Raw genomic sequence first — 18,685 nt, 5'->3', positions numbered from 1 at the left:
GACCTAGTAAGAGCTTGTTTGGCTGACATTAAAAAAATAAAAAACATGGGAAGTGGGGAAAATGTCGAGAGATTTTGTTGACAAAAGTATCGGAAGTTACACTCAATTGGAGATACTATTTTCCTACGGAGTGAAGGAAGTTTCTTACCTGATCCCAATAGAACTGCTTAAAAGAAATTTCACTATTTATGATCAGTTGGACAACTTGTTGCACTTCCAAGAAATGAAATTACTGCTATTGGGAAAAACTAGTACTTATAGATAATACTTCCTAATCCTAATGACTATGTTCAACCAAATTACATCGTAGTAGTAATTTCAAAGGTTAAATCTTTTCCCTTAATTCTTCACACTCACAGACTCACTTCAGTCTGTCTTTATTTCTTATTTTAAAGTTTAAATCTTTTCTCTTAATTCTTCAATACATTAGCTTATGTATTTGTTAGTTTATCTTAATTACTACTCTACTCGATCTGTATTATTTTTGGTGGTGATTTCATGAACTTCACTCTATATAGATACCGAAATTAAATATTCTCTCTTTCTTCACGCTCACTTCAATTTTTACTTTACTTATTTCAAATGTATTATTTCACTGATACAATTGTTATTCCGTAGTTTATCATAATTACTACTCTCTGTATTATTTTTGGTGGGGTAGGGGGCTTGTCTTCAATTTTCAGTGAGATTTCATGATTTTCACAAATGAAGGCAAATGGTACAAAAAAACAACAGCAATACAGTGTCTCAAGTCATCTACTGATAATCTATGATACTAAAAAGGGGCCATATGTCACATGGGCAGTATTAAGAAGAGTAGCTATCTGCCTATCTCTAGTAAAGGGCTACCAAATAATGGGCTCCTGTAACTCCACTCAAAATTTGATGATGCTTACTTCAAATGTGAATTGTGTACCAAATTTCAACCTGCACATATCATTTTGTCACATATCACATTCACATGCAATTCCTCCTGCAAATACTTTTGTCAATTATGGCCTCATCTATTGCACTTCAACAATCAGCCAAAAACCACTTCCTTAAATGTGATGTTTTCATGTACATGCATTTGGAGAGAACACTGGCATGGACCCCAATTCCATTATAGGAGTGCCCCCCCTTTGGACGTTTTTACTGTCATCATTGTGAGACCAATGTGACTTTTTCACATTTGATTTGTCCATTTTTCAAGTCTCCTGATAAGTTAGTGTGAGCCAGCCGCGGCTATGTCAAGAACTGTAAGGTGTATTTAGGCCTTGTTCTCTTCACCTGATCTGGTTTGACTTTTCTAGTTTCTGCTCTGGTCCGAATGTTTTCTGTGAGTGTTTTTTGTTTTTTCTGGTGTGGTTTAATAAGCAATAAGAATAAGGTGAAGAGAAAAGCCTCACGTGTATGCATAGCTTATTTGTTACTCCGTATTAGGTAGTGAAGCCCTTTTTTCATATCTAAGCAATCCCCTTTTAATTGGACAATATCTACCTTGTAGATTGTCTTTGAGAATTGAGAGCTTAACCTTTCCTACATCATTGTTTGAGACCTATTTTCTTTTCCTTAGCTTTACTTTTTCTGGTTGTTAAGGTAAAAACACCAATTCGAGTTTTTCCCTCCCTTCCAAACACTTCTCCAGCAGTTGTCCAGCTTGAAACAAGATCATAAGAATCTAAAAAAGCGCTGTAAAAATCTAACAAAAATCAGCAATGAATGTAAGATCATAAGAATTCTTTCATAAATTCACCTTTTACACATATTACAAATCTACCCGCTACTGCAGCTCGAAACAAGATTTATGCAGCAATGCAGCATCCATCTAGCGAGTCACGGAAACAAAAATTCATACAACAGTACAACACCATGCTAGTGTGGACAACTACCTGAAAATTCTAGTTAGATTACAACATCAATGGTGCATTTGGCATTTGCACTAAAATAATCTATGACAGCAACAGACTAACAGATTAGCCTACAGGCCCTACCTTCACCCTTAAGCTACAACAATTACAAAGATGGTTACATCAATGACTTATACACCGCAATTGAAATTAGCCGGCAGTTAGCATTTGCCCATTTGTCACTAATTTGAAAAAAGTTAGGGCAAGAACATCATTTCCATGTTCAAGAACTATCATGAAGCAAGCTTAGTTCTTGTCTGATGGTGTTTATTGATGGCCTCTGATGAGGGAGTTCATGGGTGCAAAGCAAAGCAATTTTACCAAGCTCACTAGCCTCGGATTCTAAATACTTCCCATGTAGATTTTCATCAATAAACTCTTCAAATTTTCCTGATTCAGCACCTTGACGAATTGACAGGTCAATTTTAGTTCTACCTGAGAGAATCTGGAATAAAACAATGCCAAATGCATATACGTCACTCTTGTCAGTAAATTTTCCGGTAGTTGTGTACTCTGGAGCAAGGTAACCCATGGCAGCACTGGCTTTCAGCATTGAAAAGACGATATCATCAGCAAGGAGCTTGTAGAGGCAAGATCCCACGAGAAGTGGATTAAGCCGCCAGTCAATTAACACTTTTTCAGCTGATATGTTTTGGTGAACTAAAGCAGGTTTACTGCCTTGTGGGGTATGTATATAATCAATACCTGGTAAGAAAACAAGTAAAAGAAAAAGTTAGTGAGCTTCAGACGACACCACTAATAATAAAAGGAACACATTTTCACAAATCATAATACCCTAATCATTCATTTTGGTCATCTGGCAAAGATTCAAGCCAAATACTTGACGATATGCAATCAGAAATCCAAAATCACAGGTGATCATGGAGTTCATCGACAAGAGATTATCAGAAACAAAAATTTAAGCAACACCTCAATTTGAACTCTTTCTAAAGTTCGACCCTTGGACCATGTACACAACATATGTGCTTGTAACTCAGAAAAACACATGAACCAGCAACCACTCTGAAAGAAGAGGTAGCAAACAAGGGAAGATAACCCCATACTAACCTTTGGCAATGCCCTTGATTATGGAAACTCTAGTAGACCAATTGAGAATTTTGTCACTTCCATCCTTTAAATCGAGATACTGAAGCAAGTTTCCATTGGGAACAAAATCATATATAAGATAACATTCTCCTCTCCCCTTTGAGCAGCAAAATCCTCTCAACCTGACAAGATTTCCATGCTGCAAAGAAGTCAGGATCTTCAATCCCTTCAAGAATTCTGCTTCGTCAGTCTTGCAGCCTGTCTTGGCTATGCGCTTGATAGCAACTATTGATCCGTCTCTTAACGCCCCTTTATAAACAGCTGAGTAATTGCTCCGCCCTAGGAAATTCACTTCGGAGAAGTGCTGAGTAGCAGACTCTATATCCTCCAAATTGAACATATAATTATCAAATAGTTCCTGTGAACCTTTTCCTAGGGGATCCCACCCATTTGAATATTCAAGATTAATGAGAGGTGCAGCACTTCTACTGTAAACATCCTTAACCTGGTCAGTACTTAGCCGACCATCAGCAGTATCTAAGTTGGTTCCAATCTTTTGTTTCCTGCGGCGATACCATGAAAACATGGAAAGGCCAATAACGGTGATCAAAGCAATTGCAACAACCCCAGAAATGATACCGGCATGGGAGGACTTAGAGGAGTTTGAGCACTGTGTTCCGCTGCAATTTGAGGGGAGATTTGCTGATTCAGGTAGATCTTTCCTCCCAGAAGAACCTGGTGTATAAGCTTCGGGTTTGTTCTTACTGTTATTGCCAGAATCAGTGCAAACTCTCATCGAAGCAAACCCAACTCCACATAAACCTGGATTGTTCGCATATTGGAATTCATCACTCAACCTATGCAGAGCTGCAAAGTTATAAATTTTTTGTTAGTTCCATGCTTTCCCAAATTCCACTGCTAACCTATTGAGCAAACCTTTACTAAAATAGATGGAATTGAAGTTCAAATTACCAGCAGGCACATTCCCAGAAAGAGTATTGTTCCGAACATCAAGAATTCGCAGCAAAGGTGCCTCAGCTAACCTGACAGGAATCGGACCAAAGAACTTATTGAAGCTTAAATCCAACCTGGTTAACATATCCAAGCCTCCCAAACTAGCAGGAATTGCACCAGTTAACTGATTATACTGCAGAGCAAGAACATTCAGCTTCTTGAGAGAACCTATCTGTGTAGGCACATTCCCACTCAACTTATTATAACATAGCTGCAAAACTGCAATACAAGACAAGCAAATTGAAACACTTTCAGTTACCTTGAGCATTTTGTACACTATATGATTCTGTAAAATTCAAACAAAAACCTTTCTCAGTACATGATTTCTAACAAAGTTTTCATCTTTTCTGCTTACTACATTACTGATCTACTAATGCAAAACCAAACTTAAGAACCACCCATTTACCAATGGGGTAAGTACGATTATGACAATAAACAAACATTTCTAAGAACCCATATTATAATAGGGAAAGAAAAAGGAAAGATTATAAAGAAGATTTGAAATATTTCAATTGAAACCTATGTTACTGAGACTCTTCATTTAACTGGGTCCTCGAGTAGACAAGTACTTGTACCGGGTCCTCGACATTCCAACATTATACACTCCATTTTGGACTAAACTTTCAGCTGAGTAGTGTCCACCATGAGTATCTGAATCTAAGTAACATACGGAAAACAGGAAAAGAAATTAGACAGCTGACCTTGCAAATTAGACATATTCCCAATTTGTTCAGGAATACTACCACTGAAGTAATTGACATCCAAATACAGATCCGTAAGCTGAGTCAACCCAGCAATTTCTTTCGGTATCTCACCACTCAACCTATTGAAATGCAGGTACAACCCGGATAAGTTCTTAAGTTCACCAATGGCGGCAGGTAAAACCCCATCAAGCCCTTTGCCCTGCAATGAAATATTAGCAACTTTGCCAAACTCATTGCAAGCAACACCTTCAAATGTACCACTGCAAGGATTCCCATTAACAGTCCAAGAAGAAAGGAAGGTGTGATGAGGGTCAATGGAGGTTTTTATGTCAATGAGGGTCTTCAGCTCGGCATTTTCACAAACAGTTGGTGTGCATATGAGAAAAAAGGGTAGAAAAAAGAGGGTTAGGTGATGGGTGAGCTTCATTTTTTTCTGGGTTTGAATTGAAAAGGTTTGAAAATGCTATTTTTGGTGAAATATGTGAGCCTTTTTGGTGGGGGTGTGAGTTTGGGGGGAGAGAGAAAATGTGGGCGATGAAAGAGATGGGGGAGGAAGAAAGGAGGGGGGAAGAGGGTCAGCTCAGAGAAGTGGGGACTGGGGAGTGTGTGAGAGAAGAGGAAGGGGATGAGTGAAATGGAGTGAGTGGTTCGAGTGTTAAAATTCGAAATCTTGCTGTTCGTGCCTCATCGTGTGTCACGTGATGACGTGACATCACGTGATGACGTGACATAGGATTGTTTTTAAAATAAAAAAAAAAATCAAACCCACGGAAGAGATATTTCGAGTTAATAGTTTAATCCTTCTTATTGGAAAAAAATTCCAAACAAATGGAATTCTCATAAATATTTTTCTTGAGAATTGTAGGTAGTATAATGTTAGGTGTTGACTGCATATTTGTAGTTCATGAGTGTATATTACTCGGTGTTGGTTGTGTACCACTTGCAGTGGCGGACCCACAAAAAAAAACTGAAATTGTTATAAAAGCAACTAAAACGAATGCTATATACATTAAACTGGGTGCTCGAGATCTGAGGTTCGATCCCCCTTCAAACTTCAAAGGCCATTTTTGTTTCTCATCCATTTGCACATTTTATTTGTCTCTTTTTTTCCTTTTTTTATTAATTGTTTTTTTGGATGGAACTCTTTTAATCGTTTCTAATAAATTCATTGTTTGTATTTTTCATTTTTGCTTCTCCTCCATTTGCACATTTTATTTGTTTTTTTTTTCTTTTTTTATGAATCGTTTTTTTTGGATGGATTCTTTTAATTGTTTCTAATAAATTCATTGTTTATATTTTTAATTTTTCTTATCTTCTTAAATTCCTACACAAATTAAAGCATTTTTTCAGTCCTTCATATTCAGTTGGACTACACTTAAAGAAAAGTTTGTTCAGATCAGAACAAAATGAAATCAATCAATTACTATTCTATGATAATAAATAATCCCTAAAAAAAAATTCTTTGTGATTCTTTTACTTCTTTTAACTTATAGCGAGATATTTATATAAAAAAATCTCAATCAATTTGAACTTTGGGCGATCTACATCTATATATTGATACAAAATTAACATCGTGAAAAATATCTTCGACTTGTAGCTACAAGTTACCCTCTCTTCGTAACTACACTCTATTCCAAAGCGTACAACATTTTTTTTGTATATATTCTATAACTACGAAATACTTGTCTAATATATTTTATAATTGTTGATGAATTACTAAAATGCAAAATTGTTTATTGGTAAATGATTGATTATAGTTGTAGATTGTTTATAAGTAAAAGCTTATTGTATACTCCGTATAATGAACTGTTGACTGTATAATATATTGTTATTGATATATTATGAAAATACAACAATTATCGTACACGTGACCCACGTTTAATAACATATCATTGTCTTTAATCCACATTTAAATGACATTTTCATAATAAAATCGTCAATTATTTACGAAAATGTCATTTAATTGAAAAAAATTCTCAGTCAAGGCTGTTTCAGGGATATTTTCATTTTCAGTCAATTACGCAAACCCCTCTTCTACCGTTCTGTCCGCCGCCGCCCAAGCCCCAACTACCAAGTACCAACCGGCAGGCCGGCAACCGTTGTCGACTCTCCTTGTCGGAGTGACCCACCACCGCCAATCCCGACTGTCGGCAGTGTTTTGTGAAGGAGTCCACCGCGAATAAACGAGCAGCGGTCAGCAGAGCAGGTAGTGGACTCGTGGCCCTCGACGAGTCGTCGCCGATTGAAGGAACCCGGCGCTTCCGCACTGATTGCTCGCCGTTGTGGAGCCGTGGAGGGTCATCGGTCTCGACCAGGGGCGGAGCTCTCTACATTGCAAATTGGCAAATTGCAGGTACTTAAATCTTAATTCCTTTTTAAATTAAACTTGAACAAATTCAGAAAATAGTTAGGGTTCCTCAATTTTAATTCCTTCTAAAATTGAATTTAAATTGGCATTCGTGTTTCTACTTGTTTCCTTCCTGTAAATTGTAATCCTGTTGGTTGCTACTAGCTAATTTGCTCTTATGTTTTCAGTTTTCAGTGACATTAGATAATTGAGATTGATATTAATATATTATTTGTGCATTTATGCGAACTCTCCCAGTAAGGTTGTTCATTAATTTGAACCCATTTAGATTATGCCATGCTATTGAAATCATGCCCTACTTTTCTAATTAATTCTTGAAATTATTGGCCGGGAAGCTGATTATTGGAAGAAAACAAATTGAGACATCAAGTTACTATAACGAATTGATTCGCGAATTAAGTTTTAAATACATAAATTACTTTTTTAATTTCTCTTTTTATGGAAAAAAAGTGTTACACTCCACAAAATTCATAGTGGGTTGGGTTATACATGAATTAAGTATACTTGTTGTTGTTGTATACTGGTTGTGCCTTTGAAAAATATATGAATTAAGTAGGATAAATTCCTAGTGTTATACATGAATTACTTGTGTGTGAATGTGGTAATGGGTCTGGTTAACATCTCAATATGACCTCTTTTTAGAACACTTAGCTTGCTAAATATCTTTAATTTAATTCTATAATTATTACTCCAATTTGGTGTTTGCGGTACAACAGGCACAGCCGCACAACCATAGTTGTGACTGACATACTCGCTGATAAGAACAACAATGCAAGACTACAAATTTTCTGCTGAGTAGAAGAGCTTTTAGGGCTATGTCATGTTCTGGATAGACTTCCATGGTTGGGTGAGCAACTGCCTGGTACTGCCATTAGATGAATTGAAGGAATTAGGAATCAGTTTTTTTTTTTTTGCTTTAATTTATAATGTGGTTAGGGTACTTTAATGTTAGATTAAAAGAATATTAGCTTTGTAGTTTCCAAGCCTATGTGGACACTAGATTATGGAATTAGTTTTGGGAAAGCACTAAAATGAGAATATGTTTAATTTCTAACACTATTGGGAAACAGTAAACCATATACTCTTCGTAGGTGGACAATTGAAATTGAAATGATGATAGGACTGTAAGTCTGTAACTGATGCTATTCAAGTGTACAAGTTGACAACTAGGGGCATAGCTGCATACTTAATCAGATTTATTAAGTGATAGGAAGTATACGATTTGGTTGTTTTAAAAGTTTCAATTTTTCTCTCTCTTGAATACTCAATCATGTAGTTGATTTGTGTGCTAATTTCTTATATATGATGTACAAACATGGTCATCTAAAGCTAGAATTAAGAATGCATGGTAATGCGGCTGATGCCCGTTTATTCGGGTAGTTTTGTCTAAAGATTTTATAACCTTGCGTTATAAATTAGTGTAAGGGTGTGGATTGATGTGTAAGTACGCCTGGTAAAGGCCAGACGAGGTATGCAATGGTTTTAAAGTGGGAATTGGCTGGAAATGTGGTAGTCATAGAAGGTACAGGGCCGACAGTATAAGCATATCATCTTTGGGGTAATTTGATCTGTCCAGACTACAGAGGCTTTGTAAAACAAACTAACTTGCTTTATCTTAACACTGACAAGACTTGTTGTTGTGTTGTTGCTCGTCTGGATTTTGTCGTGATCGCTGCATTATTCATTGTTTCGGTTGTGTACTTGTGGTTTCCTTGGTTGCTGCATACTAATGCTTTCTTGTTAGGGATGTAAATACTAATGCTTTCTTGTTAGGGATGTACGTACAAATGCTTTCTTGTTAGTGATGCTCAAGTACAACTGCTAAGGATGATTCTTATGAAAATTCCCTTAATCATGATGAAATGAAGCAGACCATCTATCTATTTTGTTTGATTTTACTTCTATTGATTAAGCTTCTGAATTACCATGTTTCAATGAATAACCTTATTCTCATTTTGCTTACTGGAGAAATAGGTTGGTAGTATTGACTTGAACATGAATGGGCGCGCTGAGTGTGTCAGACTATAAACGACACAAGTTATTTCATGTCCTTAACACACTTCTATCACTCTTCCTTTTTCTACAATTCTTGCCTATGTGTCTTTTTTCTAGAAACAACCCCTATATTAATATCAGGTGTGACCGTAACATTGGCAATGATAGAAATAATTGCTTTTGTGAAATAATCTTTTTTATTCCCATCAATAAGCCATAGAAACTGGAGCGTATTTGTAATTCTTGACAAGTGCTATAAAATATTTAAAAAGTACTTGATACTCCATATCATGAAAGTGTATAATAAGACGAAGTCCATAAGATCCAAGAAGTCCATAATTATGTTTTTCTATTTATTTACGTAGAAATCACAAAACTTAGTTAAAGAAAACTGGATGAATAGCGTAGCATTATAAATCAAACAATTATTTTAGATTGACGGAAGAAGTAAATAAGTATTACTTTTTCACACTCCATAATTTTTTATCAATATGTAATAAAAATGTGGCCGTTTAGGTTACGACTTGCGAGTATACATAACACTATAGCAGGTGTTCCACAAACTGTTAGGAATTTCTCCGTACATTCTAGGTAATTGACATTCTTATTTGGTGCTGCCTTAAGAATGTCAAATTGTTTTGTTAGAGGGCATTGTTAGTTTGTTACACGACCATCAAATTGTGTTAGGGGCTGTTTGGTTGGAGGGAATGAAGTAAGGGAAAGAGAACACAGATACGTGTTTCCTTTAGTGGCTGTTTGGTTGCCTATGCTCGCATTCCCATACCCCATATTTCTTTTTTGAGCTTCCCATATTCTCTCTACTGTACTATGTTTCTCCTTTCCTTGTTTCCCTTTCTCCTGAGTCAACCAAACACCCTCTGAAACATACGAATAACTCACCAAGGACCAATCCACCATCGTGTATTCATCCATATTCACTATTCAGTCGTGTTCCCTTCTCTCTCTCAGACAGCCCATCTCCGCCCACTGCGTCAACTGTAGCACCGTCTTTAGTGGCGACACCTACACTACTCCCCCAGTTTTTCCCTGTCTCTCTCCTCATACCTCTGAATTTTAGATGTATGCTGATTGCTGAAATTGTTGGAACAAAATTCATCTTCTGAATTTGTTTTTAACTTTATATTGTTGTTTTAATAGCATAGAATTTGTTAATGGAAAAAAAAATTGATTTTTGCTAATTTTAACCTAATTTAGATTGTGTTCTTGATTGATTATGCTGGATTTTTTAAATAGGTTTGTAAAGACTATTAATTTTTAGATTTGATGATCAATATTATGCATTAAAATCAATTATACAGAGATTTTATTATGGAATTTGTATATTTTACGTATTAAATGTTGAGTTATCACTGCATATTGATTTGAGTTCTATAGAGTATGATCTTTACCTGTGCGCTGTGACACTCAATTGTTATAGGGAAATTAATGTTGGGAAGATTACCGGCAACAATTACATCATCGGCTCTCAAGTACTTTACTAGTCTTCGTCTTCTCCCTCCTCGCCAATTCTCTCTCCTTACAATGTATAGAGGCATAGGAAGCAGCAGCTCTTCATTCTCGCCTCTCGTTCGACCTTCTCCTAGGTTTGTCTCTTTCTCCCTCTATGGCTCTATGTATATGTTTGAAAGTTGAATGATAAATTGGTTGAATAGAACAAAAATTCAAATTTCACGATTATTGGTTGAATTGTAAATTGGTAATGAAGGATGACTTTTTCGAGTAATTGAGGTTATTTGAGTTAGTTATGGTGTGGCATTCTTTTGAGGATTGCACAATGATGGAAAATATCAAACATGCATAGATAATAAGAAAGTAATGATTGAAACTTTTGAAGACCCTAAAGGGAATGTTTTTAAGGTGGATTATGTGTTGGAGGGAAATGCCGTGTTATAGAGAGAAAGAATGGGAAAGTGGGATTCTTTAAGTACGAGTGGCTAAGGTGCTGAAGATGATAATAACCTAATAGCATATGTGCATACTCATACACATACGTATACATTTGCCTGTTCCTAGGCTTCAAAGATATCTTGCATTTGCGAGTAACTGTCTTTCTAGGGCGAATTTGCAATTGCAACAGCTCAATCTCTTTGATCTTTCTCCCTTCACCAAGGCTAATATCAAACTCACACTCATCTCCTTAATTAGTTCTTCAACTAAAATTCTTTCCTCCCAGAACTCCATAAGTGATCAGAACGCGGTCATGCCCCTGCCAGATCTTCACTGTCTGCGAAATCCCTTTATGGTACTTCAGAAGTTCCATTTCTGGTCTCTTTGTTCCAGGCCTTTCTATTTTATACTCTGAAGATACCTGCAAGAATGTGCTGCAGATAAAAATAACTTACAAAACAGATTTTCAGTACTACTGATGTTTACAGTGAGGAGGACCGAGGACGAGTTTTATCAGATATACTTCAAAAGCCATATCTATTGCAAATTTTCGGACAATGCTCCTTAGTCCTTTGAATATAAACTTAAGGGAGAGTGTTGCCTTTGGTAAAAGAAGAGCAAAGAGCAATGCTTAGAGAAAAAGACAGCAAATGAGGGTATAGCCGTATAGGTGAATGCAAAGGGATGTGATGAAAGGAGCTTGCCCAAATCCAATTCATAACTGTGATGAAATGTAAAGTTAATTCCTAAACACTCTTTAACATGATCCTTTCTCGTTTATCACGGGGGTGTTTTTGTTATATCAGGAACACAAAGCGGGTGTTTTAAGGATTTTAAAGAATAATATGAGACCATGTTTTGGTTTTTAGAGATATTAATATGCGATGAGCTGATAAGTTTTACGCACACAAATATTTGAGTTTTTTTTATTGACCTTTGGCAATATATTTATACTAGCTGAAACTTAGGACACCAAGGAACATACTAATGCATTAGCACTATCATCCTCAACATGAACAGTTAGGAACCTGAATTTACTCCACTGGAAAGGTACTAAACTCTAACCGGCAGCTCAACTAAACATTAACAAAACTCACTAAAACCTTAAACAAGACTCATCCCTCATGAATCATAAGAGACTACATAGGTTATTTTTTAAAAGATATGAATAAGTGTAGGAGGACGAAATTTGGACCATTTAACTCCTGAAGCTGATATGGATGGTTGACTAAATATGTTTAGAGTGTAAACAATCAATTGGATTCTCAAATATATTGTCAGTAAGTCAAAACCAATTGTCTTATTGATAAATTTGAATAATAAAATGAATCAGTGATCATTATTTTTCTTCTCCAAAACATTCATTTTGTATGTCTAATAATGCTTGTGTCAGAATTTGAGTTACTGTCTTTTGTAATATGCAGTTTAGATAGAGGAAAAGAGCATGGAGATATGGGAGGCAATCGTTGTGGATCAAGAGGGCGTGGTCGTAATGCTGCTCTTGGTACTTCAGATAAAATTGATACTCTTGGTAGATTATTGTAAGCATAGCACGGCCTCTTTTCCCCCCTTTTTGTCCCTTTTTTCTTCTGAAGAATTATTTTTTAATAATTTAACCCTTTTAATAGGGCTCAAGTGTTGTTACCATGCTGTTGAATTTTTTTATATTACATTAGAGAACATAATCAAGCATATCTACCAGTTATTTTCAATATTGTGTATTTAAGTTTTACTTTATAGTTAGTCAATATGATTAATTAATGTCACTACTCCTTAGGGTACGTATATTGAGACACAATGCAACAGAGCTGAATTTGGATATGCGTAGTGATGGATATGTCAAGCTTCGAAATTTATTGAAGCTGAACATGAAAACAAGGTCAAACTTTCCACTAAGCTCACATTCTGTAGATGAAATCAGAGAAGTAAGTCTTATCACTTTTTTCTCTAACATGTTGGTGATAACCAATTGATTAAGATAAGTTGATATGCTTTTTATGTTGTGATTAAGTCCCACCTTGTTTTCAAGATTCATTAAGCCTTAGGTATAACTCATATTGTCGCCAGTTCCCCCTCTTTTTCGTTGAGCATCTCAACAGTCAACTATCAGACATATTCTCCAGTTTGTCTCTTATAGGTGCCATTGCAACTTTCCCCTTAATTTTTTGTGCCATTCTATCCCTTATTTATGACCATAAGTCTCATATAACCATTTCTATGAATTGTATCATTCTCTCTATGTCTGAAGGGTCTTGAAAACGTATGGGAACAATTTTTCATTATCATAACTTGGTTTTAATTACCTGAACATTTTCTAGCTGAAGTGAACTTATAATATCTATGCAAAAAGATAATTATTACACATATCATGATTAGGCCTTTGTATAATGTATTGAACTTAATTTATTTTCTCTTTTTAAAAGAAAGATTAAGTAATAATTATACGATGTTGGACTTGTTGAAGACTATGTTTTATCCAAATCTGATGAATAGTGAATTACTGTTTACTAGAAAGTTTTTCATTTGAAACCTAAAAGCATGTATATTGGTGAGAGCTCTCCAACAAGCTCCCACACTCTCTCTACAAGATACTCTCAAAAACCCTTCCTAAAAAGCACCCAAAGTTGGTGGCTTCTTCAAAAGAGTTCTCCAATCTCTTTTTTTACTATTTGGTGGTCCCGTATTATGCTGTTAATTTATTCAACCTCATAATTAATAGTATTTCACAAACACAGTGACTCTCCACTTGTCAACAAGAATCAATTCTTGGAGGTGTCTTGGCCAAGAGCTACCTTTTGAAGTAGCTTTCCATGAAGAGCTACTCCAGAGCCTCTCAAGATCCCCAATGTTGGCCAAGAGATAATTCTAGTTGGAGAGCTACTTGGAAAGCCACTTCAAGAGCTCCTATGTACATGCTCTAACAAGTTACAAAGTATTTGAACAAGTTTTCTTTTAGAACTTAAGCATACTAAAGTAAACCATAAGTTTCCTTTTCTTGGCCGCATAAGAACATAGAAATAAATGTAAGGCTTTAAAAAAAAAATATACCATAAGTTTATACCTCAGATTTTTTTTGGCAATTGACAATTATTCATCTAGTGCTTTTGTTCTCAGAATACTTTGACAGCGATCTGCACATTTTTTCAGGCTGTAAGGATAGACAATAAGCAAAGGCTTAGCCTTTTGGAAGAGGATGAAGAACTTTGGATACGTGCAAACCAAGGCCATAGTGTAAAGGTGAGGTATCTCTTGTTCCTTATCCTGATTTTGTCAATAATCTGGGCTAATGGAGAAGACCTGGATTGTTGGATACTTGGATTCCATTCTAAGTGCAGCAGAAGCTTATTTTCATAGACTTGACTCCTCTTGGAAGTAATGGAGGACTTTAGGATCCGAAAGAGGAGATATACAATGTAGGTGGAGAAGAAAATCTTTCATGAAACAAAAGGAAAATGTAAATGGAGTTACATACTGAAGTCAATCTTCTTCACTTTATTTGTTTTAAACCATAACCCAGCATTGATTCATACTCTTTTAACTAATGCTTGCTAAAGGGACATAATACATGCTTGTTAGAAACCAAAAGTGCATTTTATTTTTGTGAAATTAAGGATTTCCAGTTTCATCTTACCTATCTGGTACCCGCTGCCATCAAAGTATCAAACAATGGTTGAAAGGGCTCACTTCTGAGAAATAGAAGTTTCTTGGATGTCGAACCTTTCATTATCGTGTGGTTTGATGTGAGTTGGTAATTAGCAGAAGTAGAAATCCCATGGGAATTTTCCCAACAAAAGGAAGGAAGTAACATACTTAGCTCCCATGTTTTTGTCACACATAAATACAAAATTATAACTTTTGTACGAGATTAATAACTGCCCTATTCGAACCCGAACAGTTAACTTCTATATTTGTAGTTTGGATTCAATTTTCCCTATTGTGGTGCGTGCTACTTATCCTTTAAAAAATAGAGAGTGTATATGGGGTTGTTAGGTTCAAATAGGAGAAAAATGGAAAGAAGGGAAAAGAAACTGAAAGGAAACTTCTTAATTACCCTATACGATAGATTGGGAAATCATATTCCATGTCCTTTTAGTTCTTTTTTATTTGGTATAATTCGGGAATAAAACCTCCTTTCTATCCCAGCGAGCCATGCATGGATTCCTTCTCTTGAACCCACCACCGGCAATTTTGTCTTTATCTTGCCGTCAACCTTTTCTTTCTTTCCTGTCAAAGGAAAATAAAATCTTGCTTCCTCTCCACTGCCCCTCACCCCTATCAATCTCCATCTGCTGACCAACTCACTCCTACTTTTCCCTCCTCCACCGTCCCCTCCCCGAACAACCTCTATCCTCTTCTCGTTGTTTGGAGTTGATGCTCTTCGTAGTTCACAAGTCGCCTACATATCCCCCCATCTCACTAATTCAGTTGCAGAGAAGCTGTTTTGGTGATAAAATTGACCATGAAGGCTCGTTACCGGGAGTCTTGGTGGTCAAATTCAACCACTTATAGTCCACCATTCTGATGTTAAGTTGACTGATTATTTTTTTTGGTCTGTTCTTTTTTCCTTTGCCAGTTACTGTGATGGTGAAAATGCCATCATTAGTCAATTTTACAGTGACGGCCAAATCTGTTTTGGTGGTTGCTTTTATTTACATTTTACAGTGACGCTAGGTCAGCAGACAATAGGGAAAATTTCACGGGGAAAGTGAACTGGCGGTTGGAGTGAGGTTGGAGAATTAGGTTTGAGGTTTGGGAGAAACTGGAAAAGTGGGGGCGGCGGGAGGGGGGGGGGGGGTTATTGGGTTAAAGGGCTGCCTTCCCTTTTCTTGAACAGTTGAAATCTGTGTAGGCGAAGTTAGTTGTGCACCTTGTATAACGAGGTAAACTACACCTTTAAAGTTTAGATGTTTCATGTATTATCATCCAAACACGTTTGAAGCATTTCCACCACATGGCATTGGCCACATTCTATGTTACTTCGATGCTGTGTCGGATCCTCCTACACTTGGACACGACATGACACCCAAATATGAAATATATAGTGGCCTTGTATGAAATTTATTACATCTAGAGTGGCGGATCTCCGATCCCTTGTCGGACACGACACCCCAATAAGAGTCTGAGCAACATAGGCCACAGCAGTATGCCAGTATGGGCATGACTTTCCATGTGAAACGGTTTTGGGGAGGAGTCATTGGAGGCATCAACACATTGCCGTTGTCTTATTATCTACTTTTCAGAAACAATAAATGTTGTTGAATTCTTTTTGGCAACTTCTGATTATATCTCTCTTTGGCTCTTCAGTCTGTAGAGACCGAGAGTTTACTGAAGCCAATCCTTTCTGCTGATGAAATCCCTGGTACACAACATAATGCTTAATTACTCATATCTCCGTATTGCTTGCTGGTAAATTACTCTGTACAGAGCGGAAACTCTTATGGAATTTCCTTCATATGCAGTTTGTGTTCATGGCACATATAAGAGGCTTCTTGAATCTATTCTTGCATCTGGTCTGAAGCGAATGAGCAGGGTGCACATTCACTTTGCATGTGGCTTACCATCAGATGGAGAAGTAAAAAGTGGTATGTACAATGAGCTTTTTTTCTGAACAGTTGTTTTATGTACAAGTACTTCCTTTTTTATCAATATCATTTGCAATCGTCTGCCTGTCGCCTTTTATTGATCTATTTCCCAGCTCCCTCTCATCACACTTTTATATCCCTGTATATTGTACATGAGAAATGTTTTTAAAATAAAACGAAGTTGCAAAATTCCTAGTATCACTTTTCATGATTTTACAATGAAGTAATTTTTACCGTCTTTCCAGGTATGAGGCGTGATGTTAACTTGATTATCTTCCTAAACACCAAGAAAGCTATGGAAGGTAAACTTCCAGGTGTCTGTTATTTTATTTATTTATTGATGGATGTTACTTGTAGCAGATCGTAAGTAGTTTTTATTGTCAACCTAGACCCATATCGTATCTAATGGATTACTTTTTACTATGTCTTGTTACCTTGGCAGATGGGATGAAGCTATACAAATCTGAAAATGGGGTAATACTGACAGAAGGGTTTGATGGTGTTGTCCCAGTTAAATATTTTCAGAAAATAGAGTCATGGCCTAAAAGAAACCCAGTACCATTCAGTAGAGTTCGTACAGAAAGTAATACTCTGGGTCAAAATGTTGACTCTGGACTTTGCGACTCATTACAGAATCTGAAACTCTGACTCACTATTTCAAAAGTGGACGCTTAATTTGGGACCGAGATAGTACTTACTAGGTTTGTGTAGAATCGGTGTGAACTTGGTGTATTATGTAATTATAAATTCTGTTGTGAAATCGGTTTTTGTTTAATCGGCAATAAGAGATTTGAAATGAACTGGTGTTTGTTTAGACTTCAAGTTTTTGTTTCTGCCTTTCTGGTAATTGAATCTGCCATATCCATGGCGAGTTTTTGGCTTGTTGGATTTGCATAAAATGCAAAATGGTAGATTGGTTTACATCTTCTATGCATAATTGGTTGTCGTCCTCCTTAACTACAATCAATACTCTCCTCATACAGGAAATGACCAATTTTTCAGATGAGATGATTACGTTCCTGTCCAGAGTTATTTGTCACTCTTCTAAATTCTTACCCTAAATAACCAACAATATGACCTGAATTAGAGAACACGAAAATCTATGATAAACTCGTAGTAGTTGGGTCTTTTCCATCCTTTCCTCGTCATTTTAGCATATCCGAAAAACTACTCATGAATACTTTTTTGTCCAGAGGTCTATTCTAATACTTTATCTGTTCGTTTTTACTTGTATTGTTGGTCAATTAAATGCATGCTAATACATAACTTTGATTATAATATCTTTAATTCTTTTTAAGCAAAAATTATAAAAAGTTGATATTTAAAAAATACACATTAGGACGGATCTAATAAGATCTCACGTTACTATATTTTAGAGGAAGAATGAGATTAAATAGAGAATTTGTTAATAAGAAATGAGGTCGTTGAAGGATATGGTATTTTATTTTATTTTTAAAGGTAAGGGAAAAGGTACAAAATTAGGAGCCCCTGCGCTCGAGGTAGACTCCTGATAAATCAGGCTGAACAATTTTACTGGGGACCTAACTACTATCATGTTGAATATACATCGAATCTGCTACTAAGTGACCTACATTTGCTGCCCAATCTGCCGCTCAGCTTGTTTCTCTATTAATGTGCTTAATAGTGATATTGCTGAATTTATCATTAGTACTTTGATGTCATTGATGATATTTTGGAGTTTCCAAGGGGTCTTCCAAATACCCTTGACAGTGATGATGACTAGGAGATTGTAGCTTTCAATTGAGGATGTTAAGTTTGGTGGCTTTTAGGAGGCCTATGTGAAGAGTCATTGCTTCTGTCATGTAGATCTAAGTAGAACCTAGGTTGAAATTTGCCGCCGAAAGAACTTGACCATTGTTGTCTCTAATGATAATGTCTGCTGCTGAGTTGTTTTTACGAGATACTACCTCCGTTTCAAAAGGATCTTTACGCTTTGAAAAATGTTTCCAAACATCAAAACTTTGACTATAAATTCTCACTATTATATCTACTAAAAATTATCATGAGATATCTTGTTAGATTCATCTCGAAATATATTTTATAAATATCAACTTTTTACAATTTTTTGTCATACGAAATTGGATTTATTAACGGTCAAACATTGCACCGGAGTCCGTGCAAATAGTAAGTGCAAAGATCTTTTTGAAACGGAGGTAG

The 18,685-nt window shown here is 36.2% G+C and overlaps 2 protein-coding genes across 3 annotated transcripts; one reads left to right on the top strand and one right to left on the bottom strand.

The window, feature by feature from the left end:
• Positions 1-1,698: 1,698 nt before the first annotated feature.
• On the bottom strand, positions 1,699-5,276 carry LOC110803127 (probable LRR receptor-like serine/threonine-protein kinase At5g10290). Its single transcript, XM_022008604.2, has 4 exons — positions 4,652-5,276; positions 3,909-4,169; positions 2,958-3,803; positions 1,699-2,594 (listed from the first exon to the last, which is right to left on the bottom strand). The coding sequence occupies exons 1-4, from the start codon at positions 5,079-5,081 to the stop codon at positions 2,113-2,115; spliced, it is 2,019 nt and encodes a 672-aa protein (XP_021864296.2). The 5' UTR covers positions 5,082-5,276; the 3' UTR covers positions 1,699-2,112.
• A 1,357-nt stretch (positions 5,277-6,633) lies between these two features.
• On the top strand, positions 6,634-17,307 carry LOC110803117 (uncharacterized). 2 transcript variants are annotated; one of them, XM_022008588.2, is made up of 10 exons: positions 6,634-7,007; positions 7,739-7,869; positions 10,456-10,621; positions 12,350-12,466; positions 12,703-12,850; positions 14,073-14,162; positions 16,230-16,284; positions 16,385-16,507; positions 16,753-16,809; positions 16,950-17,307. In XM_022008588.2, the coding sequence occupies exons 3-10, from the start codon at positions 10,464-10,466 to the stop codon at positions 17,153-17,155; spliced, it is 954 nt and encodes a 317-aa protein (XP_021864280.1). In that variant the 5' UTR covers positions 6,634-7,007; positions 7,739-7,869; positions 10,456-10,463; the 3' UTR covers positions 17,156-17,307. The 2 variants fall into 2 exon arrangements, with proteins under 2 accessions (XP_021864280.1, XP_021864279.1); XM_022008587.2 differs by lacking the exon at positions 7,739-7,869.
• The last annotated feature ends 1,378 nt before the right edge of the window (positions 17,308-18,685 follow it).

This window comes from Spinacia oleracea, chromosome 2, assembly GCF_020520425.1.
Source record: "Spinacia oleracea cultivar Varoflay chromosome 2, BTI_SOV_V1, whole genome shotgun sequence".
Classification (NCBI taxonomy): domain Eukaryota; kingdom Viridiplantae; phylum Streptophyta; class Magnoliopsida; order Caryophyllales; family Amaranthaceae; genus Spinacia; species Spinacia oleracea.
This window is presented reverse-complemented; position numbering and strand designations above follow the sequence as displayed.